Source organism: Pantherophis guttatus, chromosome 2, assembly GCF_059756535.1.
Source record: "Pantherophis guttatus breed Tessera chromosome 2, ASM5975653v1, whole genome shotgun sequence".
NCBI lineage: Eukaryota > Metazoa > Chordata > Lepidosauria > Squamata > Colubridae > Pantherophis > Pantherophis guttatus.
Genome location: NC_142064.1, coordinates 164371259 through 164395181, shown reverse-complemented (window position 1 = coordinate 164395181; position 23923 = coordinate 164371259). Strand labels below are relative to the sequence as shown.

The 23923-nt window shown below is 39.8% G+C and overlaps 1 protein-coding gene across 1 annotated transcript in view; it reads left to right on the top strand.

Moving 5' to 3' along the window:
* The window catches only part of ST6GALNAC2 (ST6 N-acetylgalactosaminide alpha-2,6-sialyltransferase 2), a 48924-nt gene extending 26140 nt beyond the window's left edge, over positions 1 to 22784 (top strand). The window contains exons 2-10 of the mRNA XM_034408565.3: positions 7486 to 7578; positions 9325 to 9364; positions 11634 to 11808; positions 17558 to 17723; positions 17913 to 18051; positions 18815 to 18918; positions 19893 to 19976; positions 21188 to 21287; positions 21670 to 22784. Of these exons, the coding sequence (XP_034264456.2) occupies positions 7486 to 7578; positions 9325 to 9364; positions 11634 to 11808; positions 17558 to 17723; positions 17913 to 18051; positions 18815 to 18918; positions 19893 to 19976; positions 21188 to 21287; positions 21670 to 21837 (1069 nt within the window). The 3' untranslated portion in view covers positions 21838 to 22784. The remainder of the gene's footprint in view (positions 1 to 7485; positions 7579 to 9324; positions 9365 to 11633; positions 11809 to 17557; positions 17724 to 17912; positions 18052 to 18814; positions 18919 to 19892; positions 19977 to 21187; positions 21288 to 21669) is intronic.
* The last annotated feature ends 1139 nt before the right edge of the window (positions 22785 to 23923 follow it).

Here is a 23923-nt window from a genome sequence, read left to right as displayed (position 1 = left end):
GACTTGCTTCTCAGAGTGTTGAGTTTGTGTGTCGCGAAAGTGCTGCCAGACAGAGTTATCGACTTTGCCAGTTCTGTGTCTAAGGGGTTCTTCTCCTACAGGCAATCAGTGATGCCTGAGCTGAGAATATTAATTATTTGGGTGATGGGCAGCAGTGGTGGGGTGCAAAACTTCCTGAATCAGGATCCATGTCTCCCCTTCGTTTCTAGCCTTTTCAGCATGACGAAGAGTGCAAGGCTTTTAATTCTGCAACTTATGTGTACTATCCCATATTAGTAGGTGATTGTGCAGGGCAGAAAACTTGGTTAGCTATGATTTGATAGACATGGCTTGCAAATTTCACTTGGGACTGATGGCATAAAGAATGACTTTTTGTGGTGACTGGACTTCACTGACGTTCTACACCTCTCTTATAAGTTAGTCTCCCATGGTAATTTTCGTACGACATACCTTTTAAGAGATGGATTTAATTATTTTTTTAAATTCCATTATAGTACTTTTATAAACCACTTTAGGAATATGTGCTATGAGAAACAGCATATAAATACTTTTGTCAAAAAAAAATCAATAACATGCTTCTTTCCTGTCATATTTGCAACATCAGGGAGATTTAAATTTGAATGTAAATTGTTGAGATGATTAAAAAATTGATGTGTTTCAGATTGTTTCTCAACAGTTGTACATGTAGTTTTTGTGAACTTGGGGAGTACTTGGCAAGTTCCAATCATGATTAGAAAGGGAGGCTTGTAAACTTAATGTTCTTTAAAGGGCATTACTGTGGTTGCAAGAAAGTATATTGAGAAAGAGTTATTCTATGGTAAGATGGGCAGCCAATAAATTGGATACATAAATAAATAAGATGGTTGATCATTTCGTCTCCCAGTGCTCAAATCTACAGAAAACTGCTCTCCTGTAGTCTGCTTGCAAGGAGCAGCCGGAGTACTTGTGGGCGATCTCCTATCCTCAGAAGTATGATTGCAGAAACCTGGTATGTCTACTCCAACACAGAGGAGGAGACTACAGGTAGTCCTCAATTTACGGACCACAATTGAGCCCAAAATTTCTTTTCCTAAGCAAGACAGTTGTTAAATAAACCACTGCAATTGTTAAGTAAATCTGGCTTCCCCCATTGACATTGTCAGAAGCCAGCTGGGAAGATTACAAATGGTGATCACATGACCCCAGAACAGAGCAACTGTCACAAATGCATAGCAATAGCACTTAGACTTATATACTGCTTTACAGTGTTTTACAGCCCTCTCTAAACGGTTTACAGACTCAGCATATTGCCCCCCAACAATTTGGGTCCTCATTTTACCCACCTCGGAAGAATGGAAGGCTGAGTCAACCTTGAGCCTGGTGGGATTTCAATTGCCAAATTGCAATGTCAAATTTGAACTACCAAATTGCTTAGCAGTGCCGGTTGCTAAGTGCCTATATTTTGATCACGTGCCCATGGGGATGCTGCAACAGTTGTAAGTGTGAGAACCAGTGATAATGTCACTTTGTTCACTGCTGTTGTAACTTCGAACGGTCACTAAATGAATGGTTGTAACAGTGGTGAAATGTAAAATTAGTTACTACCAGTTCTGTGGGCGTGGCTTGGTGGGGGGGGGGTAATGTGACTGAGTGGGCGTGGCCAACTTTTTTTTTTTACTTTAAAAGCATTTTTTCTACAACCTCTTCGGGCGAAGAGGTTGTAAAAAAAATGCTTTTAAAAGCCTCTGACGATCCCAGCTGAGCCGCGTGATCATCAGAGGCTTTATTTTTTTAACTTTTAAAAGCATTTTTTCGGCTGAAGAGGTTGTAGAAAAAATCCTTTTAAAAATTAAAAAAAAAGCCTCCGATGATCGCGTGGCTCAGCCGGGCATGGGGGGGGCAGGGATTTTTGCTACCGGTTCTCTGGACCACCCACCGCCATCGCTACCGATTGGGCGATCTGGTCCGAACCGGGAGCATTTCACCCCTGGGTTGTAAGTTGAAGACTATCTGTAGGCCAGCAACACCACAAGGCAGTCAGTGGCCTCTTTCCAGCTCACCAATAGGGTACTGCAGAAAACATTAATCGGTGAAGGTCTCATCCCGAGCTGTTTAATTCTCAGAGCAACAAAAACACAATCCCTTTTTCCCCTGCTTCACTTAGAAAGAAAATTGAATAAATTGGTTGCTCTTATATGTCCAAAATGTACTACATGCATTTGTCTATAAATCTCTATGTTGCTATACTTGCTATAAATGAGATGCCATCAAGCTTCCATTCTTTGTTACGCTTAAAAGCTTACTGGAAGTTGTGATGATGAAAGAGAGTATGCTGGTAATTGTACAATCAAATGGTTTCCCCGGTGACTGTAATAGTGGTTGCATTTTTTATAGTGGAGATAAGAGTCTAAATCAGGGATGTGCAACCTTTCGACTTGCCTGGGCCACATTGAATGAAGAGGAATTGTCTTGGGCCACATATAAAATACGTAGTTAATGTATATAAATCACATATTAATGTTAAAGGTTTACATTCTTGTGGAGCTGCATTACTGGCTGTCCATGGCAACCTATGGTGGGCCGTGGGTTGGACACGCTTGGTCTAAATAATGCCAACAGGCAGGGTGCCAAATATTGCTGGGGAGTGGGAGAGACAGTCTATAGGAGAGACTGAAATCCCCTCCGTACAGAAGGAATTGTTCGTACGCACATCCCACATGTGAGGCAGTTGCGCCTTTTTTGTTTTTAAAGGCAACTTGGGACTGTGCAATCAGCTGGTCCCTGGCAGAGACAAAGGGTATAAAAAGACCCCATGCAAAATTCATTCCAATTTTACATAGGCTAATGGCATATTGAGGAACAGTTGCAAGGCTTATCAAAGGGTTAAGCACCCAAAATCAATCCTGGCTGTATTTTGATATGGAACCAGAAGAATGGTCTACACTTGCCTGATTCTTTCCAAAGTAAAAATTTTAGAAATTAATAGGAAGGGAGACTTGCGAAGCTATCGAGCAACCTTTACAGAACTTTCTGCAGGATGCTGTACCTGTGTTGACAGTGCGGAAACTGGGTGGGTGAAGAGTTGCCAATGGGAACAACAAAGAGCTCACAAATTCTGCAGAGCCTCAGCGTTACAAGTGGAAAAGTACATCGGTAAGAGAGAAGTGATTTCAGCTGCACCGTAGCTGAGCCAAAATTAATTAGCTTGGCTGCTGGTCAGAGATAGTAGCATGGAAACACAACTCTGGAACAGAGGATCTGAAGAACTGCAACAAGAACTGGCATGGAAGGGCTTCCTGTCTGGCTTCCGGCGCCGCCAGACGGTCCTCCGTGACCGCCGCCCCGTTGCCTGTAAAGAGCCGCCTTTACACCTGAAAGGCGGCTCAAAAAACTCCATTTCCTGACGGAAATGTGAGTCAGAGCAGGCGAGGGCAGGTAGAGCCCTCTGCGAAGTCCCCAGAGGCTTTTTTTTGACTCTTGGGGACGAGCAGGTTGAGGCTCCCTATTCGCGCTCGCCGTCGCTCCGGGCATCGGGAGAACTCTGCCTTTTTGCAGAGCTAGGCGCTGGAACTGGATTAATCAACGAACTTAACAGATGGATTTATTAAAAAAGATGAGACTTGGATTTGGGACCCTAAATTGCAAATATCCTTAATGAATTTATAAGCATTTCAAAGTGAAAGAGAAAAAAACTTTAAAATGGCGACCGCTGAGGCTTGGGAAGTAGAAGAAAGCCGAAAGTGAGAGTCCTTCCGTAATAGATACAAAGTAGCGGAATATATAGTGCTGGCTACAATTTGGAAGAAAATTAGTTATTTTAAGTTCCTTTCTTCTTGGAGATTTGTACTTGATCTTGTTTGGGGGGGAAAAAAGAGTTTGCTGGCAGGATGGCGTTAAAACTTATAAAGCCTGATAGACAAGCGGGGGGGGGGTGCTCCCCCACTCACAACTGTTTGAACAAGCTTTGAGCCTACAGACTTTGCAGAATGGTTTTAACTTAAAAGAATTTCTTCAGGAGGAAATGGCAAAATATCATGAGACTGTGAACCAGAAATTTGAAAAATTAAGGCAGGAAATTAAAGAAACGATACAACTAAAGTATGACAACTTGCAACGAAAGATTGTAACAGTGACTAATGGTTTTTCAGAAGTTGTTATAAAGTTGGATACAAATATTGAATTACTAGAGTCTAAAATGGAGGAAATTGATGATAAGATTTATAATTTGGACAACAAAATACTAAGAATTGAAAAGGATTTAATAAATATTCAAGACAATAGTTTAGAAGTAAAGTCTAAAGAGGAAGCTGGTCACGAGACTTATAACACAGAAGATATAAAGCAAGGGATTGAAAGAGAAGTTGTAATGATGCAATACAGGTTGACAGAATTTGCGATCAGAATCAGAGGTTTACAGGAAAATAACAGTGATGACCTAAGAAAAATATCTGCTCAAGTTCTGGCTGGGATCTTAAAGGTTCATCCTGAGGAGGTATCCTGTAAAATTGATAAGGCCTATAGAGTAAATTCTTGGATTGCAAAGCAAAGGCAACTGCCTAGAGATGTGGTGATTTATTTTACAGATAAAGAAATAAGAAATGATATTGTGCAAAAATCCTTTAATTCTACTTTACAACTATATGGGAGAAAAATTTGGATATATAAAGAATTGCCACCTAAGATGTTAAGAGATAGAAAGAAATTTGGATTTTTGGTGACTGAGCTAACAAAACAAAATATTTTATTCAGGTGGGATGTCCCAGTGGGTATAATATTGAGATATCAAGGAGTAAGATATCAGTTAAATACTGTTGAAAAAGCGGAAGAATTTTACTACAAGGTCCTTAAAAAGCAAAATCAACAAGAGATAGAAACTCAAGAAAAGCAGAAGGAGATGGCAGTAATGAAGAAACAACAAGTCACAGAGGTCTCCACAGATGAGCCGCTTTTGGATTCTCTCTCAGAGGTCTCTGTTGCATTCATCCTGGTGGGCTTCTCATGAGTAGTCCAGATTAGGAAAAACACAAGACAAGTGTTTTCTCGGGATGAGAGAGCCCAGAGCTGACTCCGTCACCCTCTTTTATTATACCAGGGTATAGGGCGTATCAGAAGGCATGATTACAGCTATACATTCTCATATTACATCTGTGATACAAAGGATTTTCTCCATATCTGGACATAACTTTCACATCCTACCATATTACAGTAAATCACGTGAATTCTAGGAAAGCGATACTAAAGGTAAAAACAAAACTTAATTCTGCCATGTTATCATATTTGGCTTTGTTCCCAGCATCCCATCACCTGCCAACAGAGAGGCCCCGTTCTACAAGGAGATGTCTCTGCTATGCAGGCACAGCCTATGTTCTGAACAAAGAGAGAACGACTAGGGCCCTTTAGAGAGTATCCATATGAACCTGCTTTTCATAGTCAGATTATTTCGGTGCTAAGCTCCATACACGTGTCCAACCAGTTAAACTGGTCTATACATGTACTATGGCCACCGCATTCCCACAGTCTCAGCTGGACTATTTAATATAAGAGAGGCGGTTCCGGATTCTAATGTAATGATTTATCAAGCTACAAACCAGCATGGAAGTCAAATCAGTTGATGTACAATTTACAGAACCAGAAAGATTTAAGCTACAAAAGCAAAACCAACAAGATCAAGTTATAGATCAGCATGAAAACCGAATAGTCGATACACAATCTATAGAAAGGAATTCAGGATGGAGATCCAACCCACAAAAAGTCAAAAAAAGAAGAAGTAGGTCTCACAAAAACAAAAACTTTTAAACTAAACAACAGTGTAATGCCAGTTATTTATGAGAGGACTGAATATATGAAAAGATAATGGGCAAAGTATTGGTTTATTTTATCCTGAGGAGAGTGACAGATCTCTGCAGTGCTGAACTTTTGAGATGTGAAAAGGGTCTTAAATCGAATGGATTTGAAATATCTTTTTCGTTTTTTGGATTTCTTGATAAATATATTACGTTTATGCTGAGTTACATGGCAAGAGATTTACTGGATTGGGGCACGCAGAAGATCTAGTTGTTACCCTATTATGGTGGTTGGAATTAATCTGGATAAAAGACACCTTTATAGACATTATATGGAATATAAATATAAAGTCACTTGGGTGGTTGTTGTGTTCTTTTTTGCAATATGAAGATATTTGTTATGGATGGGGGCAGATGGTAATTGAAGATTGAAGATACTGAAAATACTGTTGGAATTAGGATGTGATGTTACCCTAACATGGGCGATGGAGTTTATCATCCAGCTGAAAGACATTACAGAAGATATTATATGGATTACAAGCTTAAAGTTTTTTTTTAGGATTTTATTTACATAAGGGAATATTTTTCTAGTTGAGTGGGCAGTAGAATAAAGATATTAATATGGTAGTTTTGTAGGAAAGTGGGTGGAGATAGGTTAGGTTATTGATTGTTTCTAGATGTGAATATATGTAAAAGATTTGAGCTAAGAGATATAATGATGGGGGGAAGGAAATGGGTAGCTGAACTGAATAAATGTTAAATTAGGATTTACTATATAGTTTTATAGTGGAAGGTTGTTTTGAAATGTTATATTAATATATATAAAAGATTTGACTTAAGAGATATACGTATGGGGGTAGTAAAAGGGTAGATTATGAGCGGAAATCGCTAAATTGGGAGATATAATAATATTATGTTAAATTAAATTAGGAGTTATTAGATAACGTTATAATAGAATGTCACTTTGAAATGTATAGCATAGTATAGTATAAGGGGGATATGATAATTTTATTAGAAAGAAAGGGTCAGCATATGGAGATGGAGTAAGTGGATGGTAAAGTATGATATAATCTGTTATGAATTTGGGTTTTATTATGAAGAAGTCACAGGGGAAGGGGAGGGTGAGGGGGGGTTAGGGAGGAGGGGGGGAAAAGGGGGAAAAAATCTGTATTTGAAAAACTTTTTCAATAAAGAACTGGCATGGAAGCGCCTTGTATTTTGTTTTGATCCGGCCAGTTCAGTTCCCCTCTTAGCCAAATCACTTTACAGACAGTATCAACTGACTTTAGGGAGCCACAAGTCAAGGTGAAGTTGACACAGCCAGGTGTGGTAGATACTAACAAAGTGTTTTTTAAAGTCTGATAAGTAGGTTTTGATATATTTTCATGGGTTGCTAGCCAGTATCAGATTAATTGTAGTTCTAAATTACATTTGGGTATAGTTTGGAGGAAGGAGATTCAGAAACAAAATTTGAGATGGGGGTTGTAAAATGTGAGGTCAGAAATGTATGCAGCCACAGAATAGCATGACTATTTTTCTAGAAATTTAAACAATATGTTTATCCAGTCTTTATTTTAATGTTACTGCCTCTATTAATTTAATCCAAGTATCAGTCACAAGGGGTACAGCTATACACCATTGTTCTTCGTTGTGAAATGACTACTAACATCATACAAGCCATTGTGGATTGCTTTACTTAATCCATTTGCCTGTTATTTTCCAGAACACAGCAGCAAGAAACATGGGACCTAGAAGATACAGAAATATTGCAAGATGTAAGAAATCGAGACTTGATCAGAAGAGCCATCATGAAGAGGTTAGGCTTCTCATAGAAATGTTGTTTTCTTCTGATAAAATATCTTGGTGTTTCAAACATTATCCCAAAATAGCAGGAGCCTGCAGCTAACTGACTTGTTAGCTAAAATCAGCCTTGCATGTTAAATTTTTACACAGTTAACTGCTACTGTTCCTGTTGCCAAGAGTGACCCAGGTTTCCCCTTAGAAATCAGTGATCAACAATTGTTTCTGCTGGAGTAAATACACAAAATACGTTATGGAGTCAAGGCATGCTTTCAGTGCTCCATAGCTGACCTGATAGAAATCTACAGTATTATGCTAAATTACTCAATGTTTACTCTCAGAATGCTCTGGACATTTTAAAGGCTGAAGCCACTGGCCACTTTCCAGTTTAAATTAAACTAAACAAACTAACAAACTAAAACTGGAGGAAGAGGAGGAAAGCCAATTTTTAGGACCTAATCCAAAGAATAAACCTCATGGCAATCAACCAACTGGTTAGAAGGGGAACTCCACTACAAAGCAGGAGACGTAGGAAGCAAACCTAGGGGTCAGTCAAAAAGGACTCATGCCTATCCACTAACACTCAAAGTATGAGGAACAAACAGAGCAAATTTGAAGTCCTAGAACATGAGGTCAGATATGACATTGTTGCCATTACCCAAACTTGGACGGGTGAAACCCATGTCTGGAATGTACTGCTAGAAGGATTTAAATTGTTCAGAAGAAACAGACCTAAAAGAAGAGGAGGTGGAGTTGCATTATATGTAAGAAATAACTATACCACTATAGAACTGCATAAAAAACAAGGATGAAAACCTTCATGAATGCATCTGGGTTAATATAAAAGGAATGACATTGCCCTAAGTGTGTACCACAAACCACCCAACCAAACAGAGAAAATAGATGAACTTTCTGCTAATCAATTAGCTAGATGTTCAGGAAGCATACCATAATAATAATGAGAGACTCTTAACTATCCTGACATCAATAGGGAGACAAACTCTGCACTAAGTGGGAGATCAAACAGGTTCCTGATGAATCTGGTAGACAGCTCTGTCACCCAAAAGACGAAGGAACTAGAGGGACAGCTGTAGTAGACTTAATTCTTAAATGATTAAATGTTCTGGTTGTTTGCCTCGGTTTGAGATTACCACAGGTTTCATATTCGCAAGTACAATGCAAACAAATGTTGAATTTATTTGATTGTCTACTTAAAAATTAACCATTGTGGAGGAAAAGGCAACAAAATGTACCAATGTGGTGGATTTTCATATTGCCTGTCTATAGCCAATGCTTGTAACAGGGCTGAGAGTTAAATCTAATACTGCTATTTACATGCAGGTCTTTTGATTTGAATTGTAGCAACTATAAGTTCCTCAGAAAATGTTATTGTTTGTTTGTTTGTTTGTTTGTTTATTTGGTTTGTCAAACATGTACAAGATAACGGGTATAAATATAAACATGGACATGAGCACAGGTAATGAGTACAAATAAATGGGGCAGTGGGACAGGAACATTAGGCACGCTGGTGCCCTTACGGATCTCTTAGGAATGGGGTGAGGTCCACGGTAGACAGTTTAAGGTTGAAGCTATGGGGGTTTGAGGATGTAACAATGGAGTCAGGTAGAGCATTCCAGGCATTGACCACTCTGTTGCTGAAGTTGTATTTTCTACAATTGAGTTTAGTCTGTGAATGCAGAATCCATAGTTTTGAACAATGAAAAGCAAGTTTTACTCCTTTTCTTTGTTACTTTATTTTCAGGAGAAATTCAACCAAAGATGTGTCTAACCCTAAGAAGAAGGTAACAAGCATATCATGCATATTTAAATATCTTATTTGTCAGTCTGTTGTTTCAGTGATAATGCTCAAATGACCACTTTGATGCATTAGTAACCATTTTTTGGATTCTCTGCTATACCTCCTTTAGTATGTAGTACTTACTGAAGAAATGAAGGACTTAGGTCTTCTCAGACCCTTATATATAGGGCTGCATACAGATGTAATTGTACTTTAAAAAATGCATCAGGACAAGATTCAGCAGTCCATCTGCATTTAAAAGATAAAGGCCATTCTTTTGAAGACAGCAAAGTCCATATTTTGGACAGAGAGGATGGCTGGTTTGAAAGAGGGGTCAAAGAGGCCATCTGTGCCAAAACTGATTAGCCCCCTCTCAACAGAGAGGGAGAGGGATATGACATCATCTATCTCCAGTCTACCACACAGTCCTTTCAACAGTTCCAAGAAGGCTCCACACCCATTTGCACCACTCAGGTGAGCCTGACAACACAGATAAACCTCCAAGGAGCCTCAATGACCCTCTAAAAGAATGCAAATGACTATCTGCAAGGAGTATAAATCCTTCCATTCCCCACCATCCAGTCAGAGCTGAAGAAGCTTCTTTGATGAGAAGTGAAACATCTTCAAAGAAAAAACAAAGTCCAGTTGCCTCTTGAAAAAGCACCTTTGGGACAACTATGATCTGGATGACTGAGAATCTCCATAGACACTGGAACAGAATGTACCTTCGTACTGCTAAGTTTGTTCAGGATCCCTGCATAAGAGAATTAGTCAAAGAGTTCTTTATTTTTAATATCCAAAGTTTATTGTGACAATATTTTAAGGCAAGAGTTTATTTTCAGCTAGCTTTTTCGTATGTTCTTTAATGATACTGTTCTCCATTTTACATGGATGAGATGCTTATTGTCCTATATGGTTCTTTTAACAGCTATCCCTTTTCAAAAATCAAAGTCACATTGGTTATTTCCCAGTTCTTAGGAATAGAGGTTTCAAGCTTAAAAAAAGGTGTGGGGTTTTTTTGCCATATTTAATTCAAGATTGAAGGAACTGGGATTAAGATTATTGTTTGCAGTTGAATGATATCAGTTTTTTTTTTATTGAAAAGTTTTATGAAAAATACAAACATTTTCACCCCCCCACCCTTCCCCCCTCAACCCCCCCTCCCCTTCCCACCCTCCCTTAAATGAATGATATCAGTCTTATCTGTGTGTTAATTAAGCAGATTAATTAACTTTAAGTATGGGTACGGCCTGGCCTAGACTTGACAACTATTGCCCTTGTAACAGTGAAGGCCAATGATTACTTCTCACATATAAGAAAATTTTCCAAGTAGCAGTAGATACCTACCTTCTTAACTTCATACCAAAGGGAAATCATTCGTTGGGTGATGACTCAGTGTGTTGCATGATCTTTCCAATGTGATTTATTCCAAAAATATGGTTCAGCACAACTACAGCACAATGAGTCTAGACAAACAGTTAATAAACCAGTGCTACTATTCCTGTACATGTTTACATGATTTAAACACATTCGTAATATTCTAGCACTTGTTACTGCTTCTGTATACCCTATTTTGAAGTGCAGGAGGAGATTTCCAGATATTAAAAACCAAACTCCTGGACAATCTCAAATACTCTGAATGTTTCAAAGTGGAATCTATCTTTTAAAAATTGGATTATTTTATTCTGAATCAAGAGTTGGATTTTCTACAAATTACAACAGAAATTACATTTGGGGTACAATTTACGACCAGAATTGAGCCCCAAATTTATGTTGCTAAGTGAGACATTTATTAAGTGAATTTTGCCCCATTTTATGCCTTTTCTTGCCATATTTGTTAAGTGAATTACTGCCATTGTTAAATTAGTCACACAGTTGCTAAGGGAATCTGGTTTCCCCATTGACTTTGCTTGTCAGAAGGTCACAAAAGGGATACATAATCACACTGCAACCATCATAAATATGAGTTGGTCGCCAAGTGTCTGAATTTTGATCACATGGCTATGGGGATGCTGCAATGGTCATAAGTGTGACAAACAGTCCCAAGTCTCTTTTTTCAATGCCATTGTAACTTTAAACAGTCACTAAACAAACTCTTGTAAATCGAGGACTACTTGTATTTTGTGAATTATAATCTATAATGCTATGCTATATTTGGGCTTGTTGGATGCACATTAGTTTGAATGGCCAATGAAAGTAGTCTTTTCAAAAAACTATAGATAGTTTTCTGCCTTTCCTGCCTTTCAAATTTACTTACTTCTAATCTCTCTCAGTCTAGATCATGCCTCTCGTCACTAAAATCTAGAGTGAAGCACAATCCCACATTTGAGAAGCAGTTTGATTTTGATATCCCTGTGTTTCTGTGGGAGCAACACTTCACTCCTGAGACTTGGGGGAGATTGAAGGACCGCAGCGTTCCATATGGTTGGCGTGATGTGCCATATCCAGGTATAGACCCATAGAGAACTTCAGTGGTGGAAGATGGGGCTTTGATGAACGCTGCGTCTTGATGGATCCATGCAGTTGGACCAAATTGTTTGATTGTTGGCCTAACCTCATTGCTGCAACAGATGTCAAAATAGTTAGCAGACAAACCAGTGTTCATGATTCATATAAATTTTCCAAGAATTTTAAATTTTCCAAATTTACAAGACACAGGGCCAGGAGTTGCATATTGGTATATATTTTCTTCAGGGCACCTCCATTCCTTTTTACAGATTTTGACACAGAAGCACATTGCCTTCTTGAAAAACCATGGACTTAAAAAAATTGATACATATCAAAATTGAAATTTTTATTTGAAATGATATAGATACCAGGTGACTTCTACCCCAACATGCATCAGAGATCATATTAAAGATTTAAACCTCTCTTTCTGTTAAAGATGAAGTCTGTCATCATCTGTGTTTGCAAATGGATGTAGTTTTCTCTTAAACTAGAAGCCATAGGGGTAGTGTTTCTCAGCCTTGGCAATTTTAAGCTGTCTGGATGACAATTCCCAGAATTTACCAGTCAGCATTAATCACATCTCAAAGATGTCAAGAAACACTGCACAGAGGTCCATGATTAGGACAGCAGGAAAAGGTAGTTAACACTTTATGTTGCCCAGCTGCCCTAACTAAAAATCTCTCTCTCAAGAAAACTTGCACCTTGAGTCCATAAGGACTGCAATATAAAGGATAAGATTTAGCATCCTGTGATGTACAAATTCAGATTCAATCACCTGCAAACAGTGAGTTATACATCCAGTGGAACTTGGTGTAGATTAAATAGTAGTGGGGCAAGGTAGACTTGTGTTCATACTAGTTGCAGCTCATGCCCCAACTAAGGATCAAAAGAATGTGGCAAATATATCTCGACCTTAAGCTCTGCTAATGTATTGGCCATTGGATTCTGGGAATTGTAGAATAGCAGACAGTAGTGTCTGGGGTAGGTGAATGTGGCTTGTCAAATCAGATGGCTGATTTGTAAGCATGCAATTGAACCCCTGCACCTTTTTTACACATGTTGATGTGTTGATGGTTAGTGCTTAGATTACACTGCCGTGGGCATCCCCTTACCTGTTTTAATCCTCCTGTGGATGCTGCTACTTATAGATCCATAGACAAGAAATTTATTTATTTATTTATTGGTTCGATTTATATGCCGCCCTTCTCCAGAGACTCAGGGCGGCTTACAATGCGTTAAGCAATAGCCTTCATACTTTTGTATATACCTGCTTAGTAGGGCTTTCGGCCCCCCACCCAAGCGGTGTTCTTTTTTATACAAAGTCAGCTTATTGCCCCCACAAACTGGGCTCATTGGGGAAAACTCTCAAACTGTATGTTTATGATTTCCTAAAATGAGAAAATAATGTGTTCAACACCTGTCTCACATGAATAAAGCTTGTTATTAGGCTTAGGCAAGAAATAAACAGGCTCCCTTTGATACATTTTAATATATGTATACGTATGTATGTATGTATGTATGTATGTATGATTGTATGTAGGTATCGGGTGAAATGCTCCCGGTTCGGACCGGATTGCCCAATCTGGTAGCGATGGAGGCGGGTGGTTCGGAGAACCGGTAGCAAAAATCCCTGCCCCCCCCCCCCCATGCCCAGCTGAGCTGCGCAATCATCAGAGGTTTTTTTTTAATTTTTAAAAGCATTTTTTCTACAACCTCTTCGGCCGAAAAAATGCTTTTAAAAATAAAAAAAAAGCCTCTGATGATCGCGCGGCTCAGCTGGGATCGTCAAAGGCTTTTACAAGCGTTTTTTTGTAGAAAAAATGGTTTTAAAAGCCTCTGATGATCCCAGCTGAGTTGCCTGATCTGCAGAGGCTTTTTTTCTTTTAAAAGCCTCTAACGATCCAAGCTGAGTTGCCTGATTGGCAGAGGCTTTTAAAAGAAAAAAAAGCCTCTACCAATCAGGCAACTCAGCTGGGATCGTCAGAGCCTTTTGAAAGCATTTTTTTACAACCTCTTCACCGAAGAGGTTGTAGAAAAAATGGTTTTAAAAGTTTTTTTTAAAAAAATTGGCCACGCCCACTCAGTCACATTATCCTCCCCAGTAAGCCATGCCCACAGAACCAGTAGTAGCAAACTTTAGATTTACCACTGATAGATAGATAGATAGATAGATAGATAGATAGATAGATAGATAGATAGATAGATAGATAGATAATATCAGAGGCAAATGGTTGTCTGATTCTATACAATGAGAGAAAATGTCATTTTCTAATGTCCTGATATGCCAATTTGACCTAGAATAGATAAGGGGAGCAATATCGTTAGGAATACACCATACCTTTGGAATGTGATCACTGTAGTTTCTGGGCACAAGAAGGCGTATACTTTGCTTATAACATTACTCTTTATAAGTTCATTTGACTGGAAAAACCTCTTTCTCTACCTAGTTGCAGCATCCAAACATTTTAACATATTGGATTGCTTAGCACCATTTTTTTATAGTGTTCATGTTGTTTTTCTTTAAAGACTGAGTTCTGGGAGGGGAGAAATCGTAATTGGAAATGCTGGTACTATCCATGTCTTGTGACATTTGTCTGTATCAAAGGTTCCAGTGTCTTTCTGATGACTAACTTGAAGAAAAAGGCTTTGACACAACCCACTCTATTGTTGCTTTTTACCCAGTGACTTCTGGGAATTATCTTGCTTCCTGCCCCATGCCCATTCTTAGTTACTTGCCAAATATCTCTGGCTGATGCCCTGCATCTCTTAGACAGGAGTGAGCAAGGGACACACTTTGAATGAAGAGAAGTGAAGCAGCGTAGGATTAAACTAGCTGAAGAGAACTTTAGGGAAAACGTGAGAATCCCTAGTGTGTTTAGACCTAGAACTTGGTAAAGAATTATTCGCAAAGTTTCTTGTGACATTTCTTGTGTAAAAGTTATTTGATGTACAAGAAAAAGAGGTAGCTCCAATGCCAAGAAAGTAGGAAAGAACAAAGAAATACTTTTCACCACCACTCCTTGCAGGACCTCATGTTAATTCAAAAGGAATTATTAAAGCAGTAAAGCTGAAGTTCAGCGTCTGACATTTTAGAAGCAGGACTGAAACCATTAATCATTTTTGAGACATATAATTCATCAAAGATTGTTACTCAGACTTAAAAATATTTCTGACACAAAAAGACTGTTCATAGTGGACATCAGTATATCTTTTGTTTAGTAGAAATAGTGTTACCTTCATTAAATATGCTCAAACTGTGTTCTTCAGTGTACAACATAGATATATCTGTATAGTATAGATTCATGGATGTCTTGTAGGGTCACATAGGAATTAAGTGTTCGTTTCAATTATGACTCACACCATCATTCTTAAACTACTTCAATATAACAGAGTTGGAAGGGACCTTGGAGGTCTTCTAGTCCAACCCTGCTCGAGCAGGAGACCCCATGCTCTTTCAGACAAATGGCAGTCCAATCAATCTCTTCTTAATAATCTCCAGTGATGGGGCACCCACAATTTCTAGAGGCAAACTATTCTACTGATCAACTGCTCTGTCAGGAAATTTCTCTTTAGTTCTAGGTTGGTTCTCTCCTTGATTAGTTTCCATCATTTGCTTCTTGTCCTACCCTCAGGTGCTTTGGAGAATAAGTTGTCCCCTCTTTCCCCCTTCTTGTGGAAGCTCCTCACATATTGGAACACTGCTATCATGTCACCCCTATTCCTTCTTTTCACTAGACTAGACATTTCCAATTCCTGCAACATTCTTCCTTTGTTTTAGCCTCCAGCCCCCTAATCATCTCTGTTGCTCTTCTCTGCACTCTTTCTAAGTCTCAACATCTTTCTTGTATTATGTTGACCAAAACTGGATGCAATATTCCAAATGTGATCTTACCAAGACATTATAAAGTGGTATTAACACTTTCTGTGATCTTGATTCTATCCCTCTGTTAATGCAGCCTAGGATTATATTGGGGTTTTTTGGTGGCTGCAGCACACTGTTAGCTCATATTGAAATGATTGTTCATTAGGACTCCTAGATTGCTTTCACGATTACTGCTATTGAGCCAGGTACCATCTATTTTGGATCTGGGCATTTGTTTTTTCTTGCCTAAGTGTAAACCTTACTTTTTTGCATATTTCCCTCCATGTAGATGTAGTTCCATTAAAGACTACATGATGAATGTGGTTTGTCAGCCAGTTATGAATCCATCTGGTGGTGATGCTATTTATCCCACCTTTTTCTATCTTATCAAGAATTAGGTTGTGATCTACTTAGTTGAATACCTTACTGAAATCCAAGTATACAATGTCCACAGCATTTCTCTGATCCACTAATTTAGTCATTTTGTCAAAGAATGCAGTAAGATTGCAATGACCTATTTTTGACAAATCCATGTTGGCTTCTGGTTATAATGTTATATGAGTTTGCCTTGAAAACAACTACAAACCTACCATTGATGCAGAATGCAACAATCTCACCTACAAACAGAGAGGGATAGTTCTACGTATAGTAACATATCTTGCAGACACGGCATTCGTTGCAATTGATTTCAAGGCTCAATTCAACGTTCTGATTTTGACCTAAAAGTAGTCCTCAATTTATAACGGCAATTGAGACTGGAATTTCTGTGATTAAGTAACAGCACTTAAAGTTATATACTGCTTCCCAGTGCTTTACAGCCCTCTTTAAGCGGTTTACAGAGTCAGCATATTGCCCTCAACAATCATTTTACTGACCTCAGAAGGATGGAATGCTGAGTCAACTTTGAGCTGGTGAGAATTGAACTGCTGGTACTGCATTAGCCTGCAGTACTGCATTCTAACCACTGCATCACCACAGCTGTATCAATGCAGTTGTAAAGCACAACTACTTTGCTTAGCAACAGCAATCAATCCCTGAAGTCTTGGCTGTTGTGAGTAACTGAATCCTGTGGCTAGCTAAGGCAATTTTCTGCCGGCTTCCTACAACCAAATCAGTGGACAAGCCAGCAGAAAGTTCCAAGTCCCAGGCTGGCAGGCAGATAAATGACTAATTCTAGATGGGATAGGGAGCATGGTGGAGCACTAGAGATGCAGTGTGGATCGGAGAGGATGTGCAAGGGTCAGTGAGGGTGTGGCACAGGCCAGGGAAGGTACATGGGGGTGTCTGAGTGTCTGGTTATGCAAGCATAGAGGGACTGGTGGAGGGTGTGCAGTGGGGGAGACTTATCTCAGTGATTTGCGACCTTCCCTGCTGACTTCCCCTTTGACTTTCTGTGGAATTCAGCAAGAAAGGTTGCAAACTATGATTGAAGAACACTACAGCTGATCATAAGTGGGAACAGGTTGCCAAACGCCCAAATCACAAACAAATGATTGAGGATGCTGAGATGACAGAACTCCAAGGACCAGTTATAATGTTCAATGCCATTGTAATTTCAAACCGTTTCTGAATAAATGATCATAGATCGAGGATTACCTTATAGAGCTAAACCCAGTCCATAACCACAAAATCGTCTTTTTCTCCCTTGGATTTAGCCTAAAATGTCCCATTTCCAAATGAGATGAAAGGTATGGGGTCCTCTGAAGAGCTTGTATTCAGCTATTGAATTGAGTGTTTTGCTTGTCTCATGATAATTAATCTCGGTGTAATTCCCTCTGCTTATTTCTCTTGCCGCCTTGAATCTATAGATAGTGTTTTCATTCTCTTGCTGGAGTTGTTGCTAGAACTTTTTCCTAACTTGCATCATTGCATTGTCTTAATCTGCAGTTATTGCATCCACGGTGCAGCTTCTCACTGAGTCTGTCCACAGCCAGCTAGTCGATGAAACCAGGTTCCTTAACTGTTGCATCTCCTGTGCGGTGGTTGGGAATGGAGGAATTTTGAATGGGTCTCGCCAAGGGAAGAAGATAGATGCTCACGACTTTGTCTTCAGGTAGAAACCCTCTTCCTTTGAAAGGGACAGAGGCACCATTTCTGGGTGGTTATGGAGATTTTAAAACCCCCACAAGATCCATGCTCTTAAACTTTCAGAATAAAATCTCAGACATTTGAGTTATTTACTTAGTTGTGCCTTGTTGATAACTATAAATTCTTGAGGCTTTGCTTCTGTTGTTCCTTACAGGCTTAACGGGGCAGTCACCAAAGGTTTTGAGGAAGACGTTGGGACTAAGACTTCCTTCTATGGCTTTACAGTGAACACTATGAAGAATTCCCTTGTTGCTTATGCAGAATATGGCTTCACACAGATCCCTCAGGGAAAAGTAAAAGCACAACTACATTCTTCTTTTCAATTGCAGGATTGAGGAGTCCTTGGTGCTCACTGAGCTTGCTTGTTTTCTTGCAGACATTTCATTACCCTAACAAGGTAGTATCATCAGTGCTAGTAAGGAGTGCTGTTTGCTATCAGTTTATATTCTGGTGACTTGCCTGTCTGTGTGGGTGGGGGAGGTCTTAGGGATTTTTGGGTTAGGCTGTTTACTGATGGCTCTGTCAGTTTCTGCAATGAAACATCTGCAAGAAAACAAGCAAGCTCAGAGAGCACCAAGGACCCTTAAATTTTAACCCTGGGCTATAAATATTCTCCTTAATTGCAGGATTAGACTAAGATACTATTAACTTCAGTCACATTTGCTCTAATGTAGGTAGCTGGTTTTGCAGATTATTGCCTGTAGAATACTTTTCAGTCCAGGAAAGTTGAACAATAAGAGTTTTTCCAGCTTCACTTTTTAAAATCTTGTATGATTTTCAGTGGTAGGCTTGATGCTAAAACAGCATCAATGTGAAGACTTCCTAAACTAAATCAGCTATTTAAGCATATGTGAAGGCTTTCAAAAACTATCAAATCATGGCTATACAATGCCCACTAAATATTTATTGTAGAAGGAGTAAAAACTGGAAACAGAGATACAAAATGGTTTATCTGGGAAAAGTTATACATAAATCGCTGGAATTATACATGCTTCAGTGCAACATATTTTCCTTTGTCAAACCTCATGCTTACATTTCCTTTTATGTTGGTTGTAGGACATACAGTACATTTTCATTCCATCAAATGTACGAGACTACGTCATGCTTCGGTCTGCCATTTTGGGCAGTCCTGTCCCAGAGGGCTATGACAAGGGTGATACGTAAGTAATTCTGCTTGCACAATTCTTGTTCCTATACTTCATGGTTTTGTACCATATACAATGTTATTTTAATGTTTTTAAACTTCTGGTTCAGCATGTGACCTCACCATCACAAGATCTATTGACCACATGAAGCCCTTATAAACAAAAGAACACTGACATCCCCTAAACTCCGCTGAAGATGTTACCTAGCCTGGTAACAAAATGTTCAGAAACCAATCCACAAGCACGGAGAACGAACCCTCACCCACAGCACTTTCTCTCACTTTTGGGGATTGGATTATACTAATCCTAATCTGCATTCTGTGTTATGTTCCTCTCTCTTTTCAGAAATATCCACTATATTAAAAACTTTCCAGTTATAAAGCAGATTAAACTGTGGGCAACCCAGTACATTTCTTTAGATAGAGTGTTTTCTGTACCACAGAGTCACATATGGTAACATGGACTCTGGAATATGGAAAGTGCATCACAGAGACTGTTGCTGGAATGGGTATTTCTGTCTTACGTGCACATACAACATCAACATAAAACATCATGCACAACTCCCCTACATCCCTTATAAATCATCCTGTTGATAGCACATGTTATAGAAAGAAAGGTGGAAGAGGATAACTCTCCTTGCATGCCATGCTATCCTCTCTCTTGTGCCTCTCTTGAGCTGGAAAAAGTAAGATTATTGAAGAAGTTGATGGCAAAATTTAGCTGGATTAGGGAGGCTTGGTATCCTGATGGGTCAGAGTGAAGGCTTCCATGGGCAGCATTGGAAGTCCCCTTTGACATCTTGACACTAGGCTCCAAATCATGTCTTGAATATTTGGAGTTTCTTTTTTCACTGTGAATACCATTGTTTCAGATCTTGCCAAGAGTGCTATTGTTTAATTTCTCAAATTTCTTTCCAGTTGTGGGGTTGAGTTGCTTAATCACAGAAGTGTTACTAAAGCTTTTTTTCCCCCTTTTGTTTCTTTCCATAGCCCTTGGAAATATTTTGGATCTGAGACATCTGCAGGGAAATTCAAGTTGCTGCACCCAGAATTTATGCATTATCTAAAAGAAAGGTGATGTTTTTAAGTTTTTTATTGCTGCAAGAAAACTTGCTGTTAAGAGCAGTTGATTATTCACTGAATAGCCATTTATGTATCAATAGTAATAGCAGTAGCACTTAGATCTGTGATGGTGAATCCAATGGCACGTGTGCCACAGGTGGCACATGGAGCCCTCTCTGTGGGCACGTGAGCTGTCGCCCAGCTTGGCTTCACCCTGCATGCATGCGCGCCTCCTGCCAGCCAACTGATTTTCATGTCTCTGCTCTGCAGCGCATGTGTAGGGGGCAGGGGGCATCCAGGAGATGTGCGTGCATGCCTGGGGGGTTGCGGGGGGAGCACGGAAGGGTGCTACATCCCCCCCATGGCCCATTTTTTGTCCCAGGAAGCTGCAGGGAGGCCTACTAGGACCAAAACGGGGTGGGGGGTCGTGCGTGCATGCACGGGGGAAATGCGGGGGCAGGGGTTGTCACACGCACATGTGCTGGGGGAGGGGGGTGTCACATGCACTTTGCAATTTGGGTGCCGGCACGTGTGTGCACACACTTTTGGCACGCGATGACAAAAAGGTTAGCCATCACTGACTTAGACTTATATACCGCTTCATAGTGCTTTTACAGCCCTCTCTAAGCGGTTTACAGAGTCAGCATATTGCCTCCAACAATCTGTGTCCACATTTTACCCACCTCGGAAAGATGGAATGCTAAGTAAACCTTGAGTCAGTGAAATTTGAACTGCCGAACTGCAGCTAGCAGTCAGCTGAAGTAGCCTGCAGTATGGCACTCCAACCACTGTGCCTCCTCAGCTCCATGGTACCTTTCACATAACTTTTCACATACGGGGCAGGGGCAAGGCTGAGAAGGGGATCTGAATATTTTGTTGACTGGTATGAACAAATAGCACAGAAGCAAACAACAGCATAGATGCATGTATTATATACCAGTTCATCTTTTGGGTTTCCAATATTTGGGTTTTGTTCAAAACTCCTACTCTTTTTGACCTGGAAACCCTAATGATATTTAATGATTTCCCCCCCCCCCCCCCCAATAATACAAACATGAAAGCAGGCATTTGAAAACACTCCATATCAGATTTTGTTAGTTTGGAAACCTAGCATGACAAGGAGACATGTGAAACCTTTCTAACATATGGAAACCAAGGGAGAGCAAAGTTTTCTGATTTTTCCAATAAAAAATTCCGCTGAACCTGCTTTTTTCTCTTCCCAGGTTTTTAAAATCAGAAATGATTAATTCTCAGTTTGGCCATCTCTACATACCCAGCACTGGAGCACTTATGCTTTTAACAGCTCTACACACTTGTGATCAGGTAATAATTCCCATAGTGTAGTAGTTTTCCAATTTTTGGTAGCTGATTAACAGACAGTGGAGATTTAAAACTACTGGTGGGGTGAATTGGTACCTTACGAAAAACAGTGAGAGAGGCATCAAATGGGAGACTTATCTTTTGCTTACAAGGTGCACTAATTCCCCTTGTATGCTTTGGAGGAAATGGGAATGTTGCTTTTTTGTTTGTTACTCCAAACCATGTACCATTTGGGCATCTGCTTCATGCTGGCTGACATTCCATCTGATGCAGCTTTGTTTCTCCAAGGAAATTCCTTGGCCATGTAAGCAACCAGCATGAAAAACTGTATCTCTTCCTCCATGCCTCTCCCTCGCTCATCCTTTCACTTCCTCTCCTTCGTTAGGTCAGTGCCTATGGATTCATCACGGAGAATTACAAGTTGTTTTCGGATCATTACTACGAGCAGGAGAAAAAGCCCTTGGTGTTCTATGCCAATCATGATATGTTACTAGAAGCCGAGCTATGGAAGAGCTTACATCGAGTTGGCGTCATAAAGCTCTATCAGCGATGAATATTCGGGGGAGAAGGGGGGGGAAAAGGGTGCATCTTCCCTTGACTCTTTGTATGAGAGCTCTTCTCATGAAGAGGAGCCCTTTTTTTGTGTGTGTCCAGAAATGAAACTGATCAGCAGCACACTCCAAACATATTGGACAGTCAAGGACTCTGGGAATCATTCCTATTGGATTTGGTACAGACAGACCCATCTGCTGTTAACAACGGTGCAGCCAGGAGATGCAGCAACATTACTGCTGTACAGGAGAATCTCAAATACAGTTTTATTTTATTTATTGTAGGCAAGCATTCTCCTATGCTTGCGTACATTATGCAGATTTGGGCGTCACTCCACTGTCCCCCCTTTAGGACACATCCAGCTAATCGGTGCTGAGGACTACAGGACTTTGCTTACAACTATCATTTTACAGTCTTAAATGCAGAAGGCCACAACCATCAGAACAGGGCTCCTATTCACAAACTCTGCATGGCCTGCATCCAGAGAAAATGGCTTTATTGAAGGTTAATGTGTTCTAATAAAGTGAATACTATTCCAATAGTTGTTTCTACTAAGAAGGGACATCTTCGCCAGTCTGTCTTGGACTATATAGATCTCTCATCCATCACAAACTTGAACTCAGGGATCCTTTGAGGTGTACAAATATTGGCCCCCTTCTGTTTTCACAATCAGCTGCAATAGTACTGAGTAATTCTTCCACCTCCACAGTGGGAGAGATCAGCCTTCTAACTGGATGTGGTAAGACTTGAAGACTACAACGTTCAAAATCAATCTGTGCTAAGAAAAGTTGTGGGCAATACTTCTATAAATGTTTCAGTAGCCTGGATTTCTCTAAAGACGAATTGTGGCTTGGGAAAAGGGATATTTGCAGATGCAAACCTAACCAAGTGTTCTTATTAAATGTATTTATATATGAAGTAGCAATAAATTTGAGAGTGTCACTGTTATTCAAATGATTCAGTTTTCTTTAAGAGCTAGAGAACACATGTTTTGACACATCTGGAATATCAAAAAGCAAAATATCCCAATGAATAAATAAAAACAGCCAGTTTAATCTAGTGATTAAGGCACCAGGCTAAAACCAGAAGGCTGCAAGTTCTAGTTCCACCTTAATCATGAAAACCAGCTGGGTGACTTTGGGCCAGTCACTCAACCAACAATACCAAGACTTGGGCAACAAACTGGTCAATCAATTCCTGTCATAATCGATGGATCAACACTCAATGATCTGGAAAAATAAAAAATAGACACTGCACTTGTGGAAAAACATTAGGAAGAAAATAACGAGGGATGAACAAGAGGCTAAAGGATCAGGAGGCAGAGTATTAAAGCAAAACATGTGGGACTGTGGCACATGATTGTTCTCACAATATAGCTTGTTACAGTTATCCTTTGTTCCAAACAACCTACTCCCCTTGTTAAATGGCAGCATGAGAGGTTTCCATTGGCCATTATAACTAGCCCTACCAGATATTGTAAAAGAAGTTGGAAGCTTCTCACTTTTCTGGTCTTTAATTTTTCCTCCCTTTGGAGGTTGGCACCTATCAGCCCTTCAGCTGATCCATGTTAGGAATGCCCATATTACTATTACAGTATTATAAGATAATAGAATCTTGCAAGTCTGGATGTGCCTCCCCTCCCCCATTTTCTTCAATGAGAACCAGAGATATCTGAAATGCTTTCTCAAATTACCCTAAACTCAAGATTTCATTTATCTGACTGGCCTTGGCTGTGGCTTTCTCCTTTCCTCAGTATTATTCCTACTGCCCATTACAACACAAGTTTAAGTATCGCTCTTATTTGTTTCCAATTCTTGCACCCATAGGGGTGAAAATAAGACCAGACCGGGACTCCATCTCAGATGAAAATCTTTGAAAGCCTAATGGGAACCCTCAAAGAAGGGAGATGACAATAGAAAGGAGCTGACTGACTGGATGGAGTTACGTTCCCAGAAGATCAGGACTGATAAGGTCAATTGGCTGGGTCAACTAGCTCAGATCTAGAATAGTATATGCAGCGGTTCTCCGGACCACCAGCAGAAATGGTTTTGCACACATAACGTAATCCTGCCCATGTGCAAATGAAG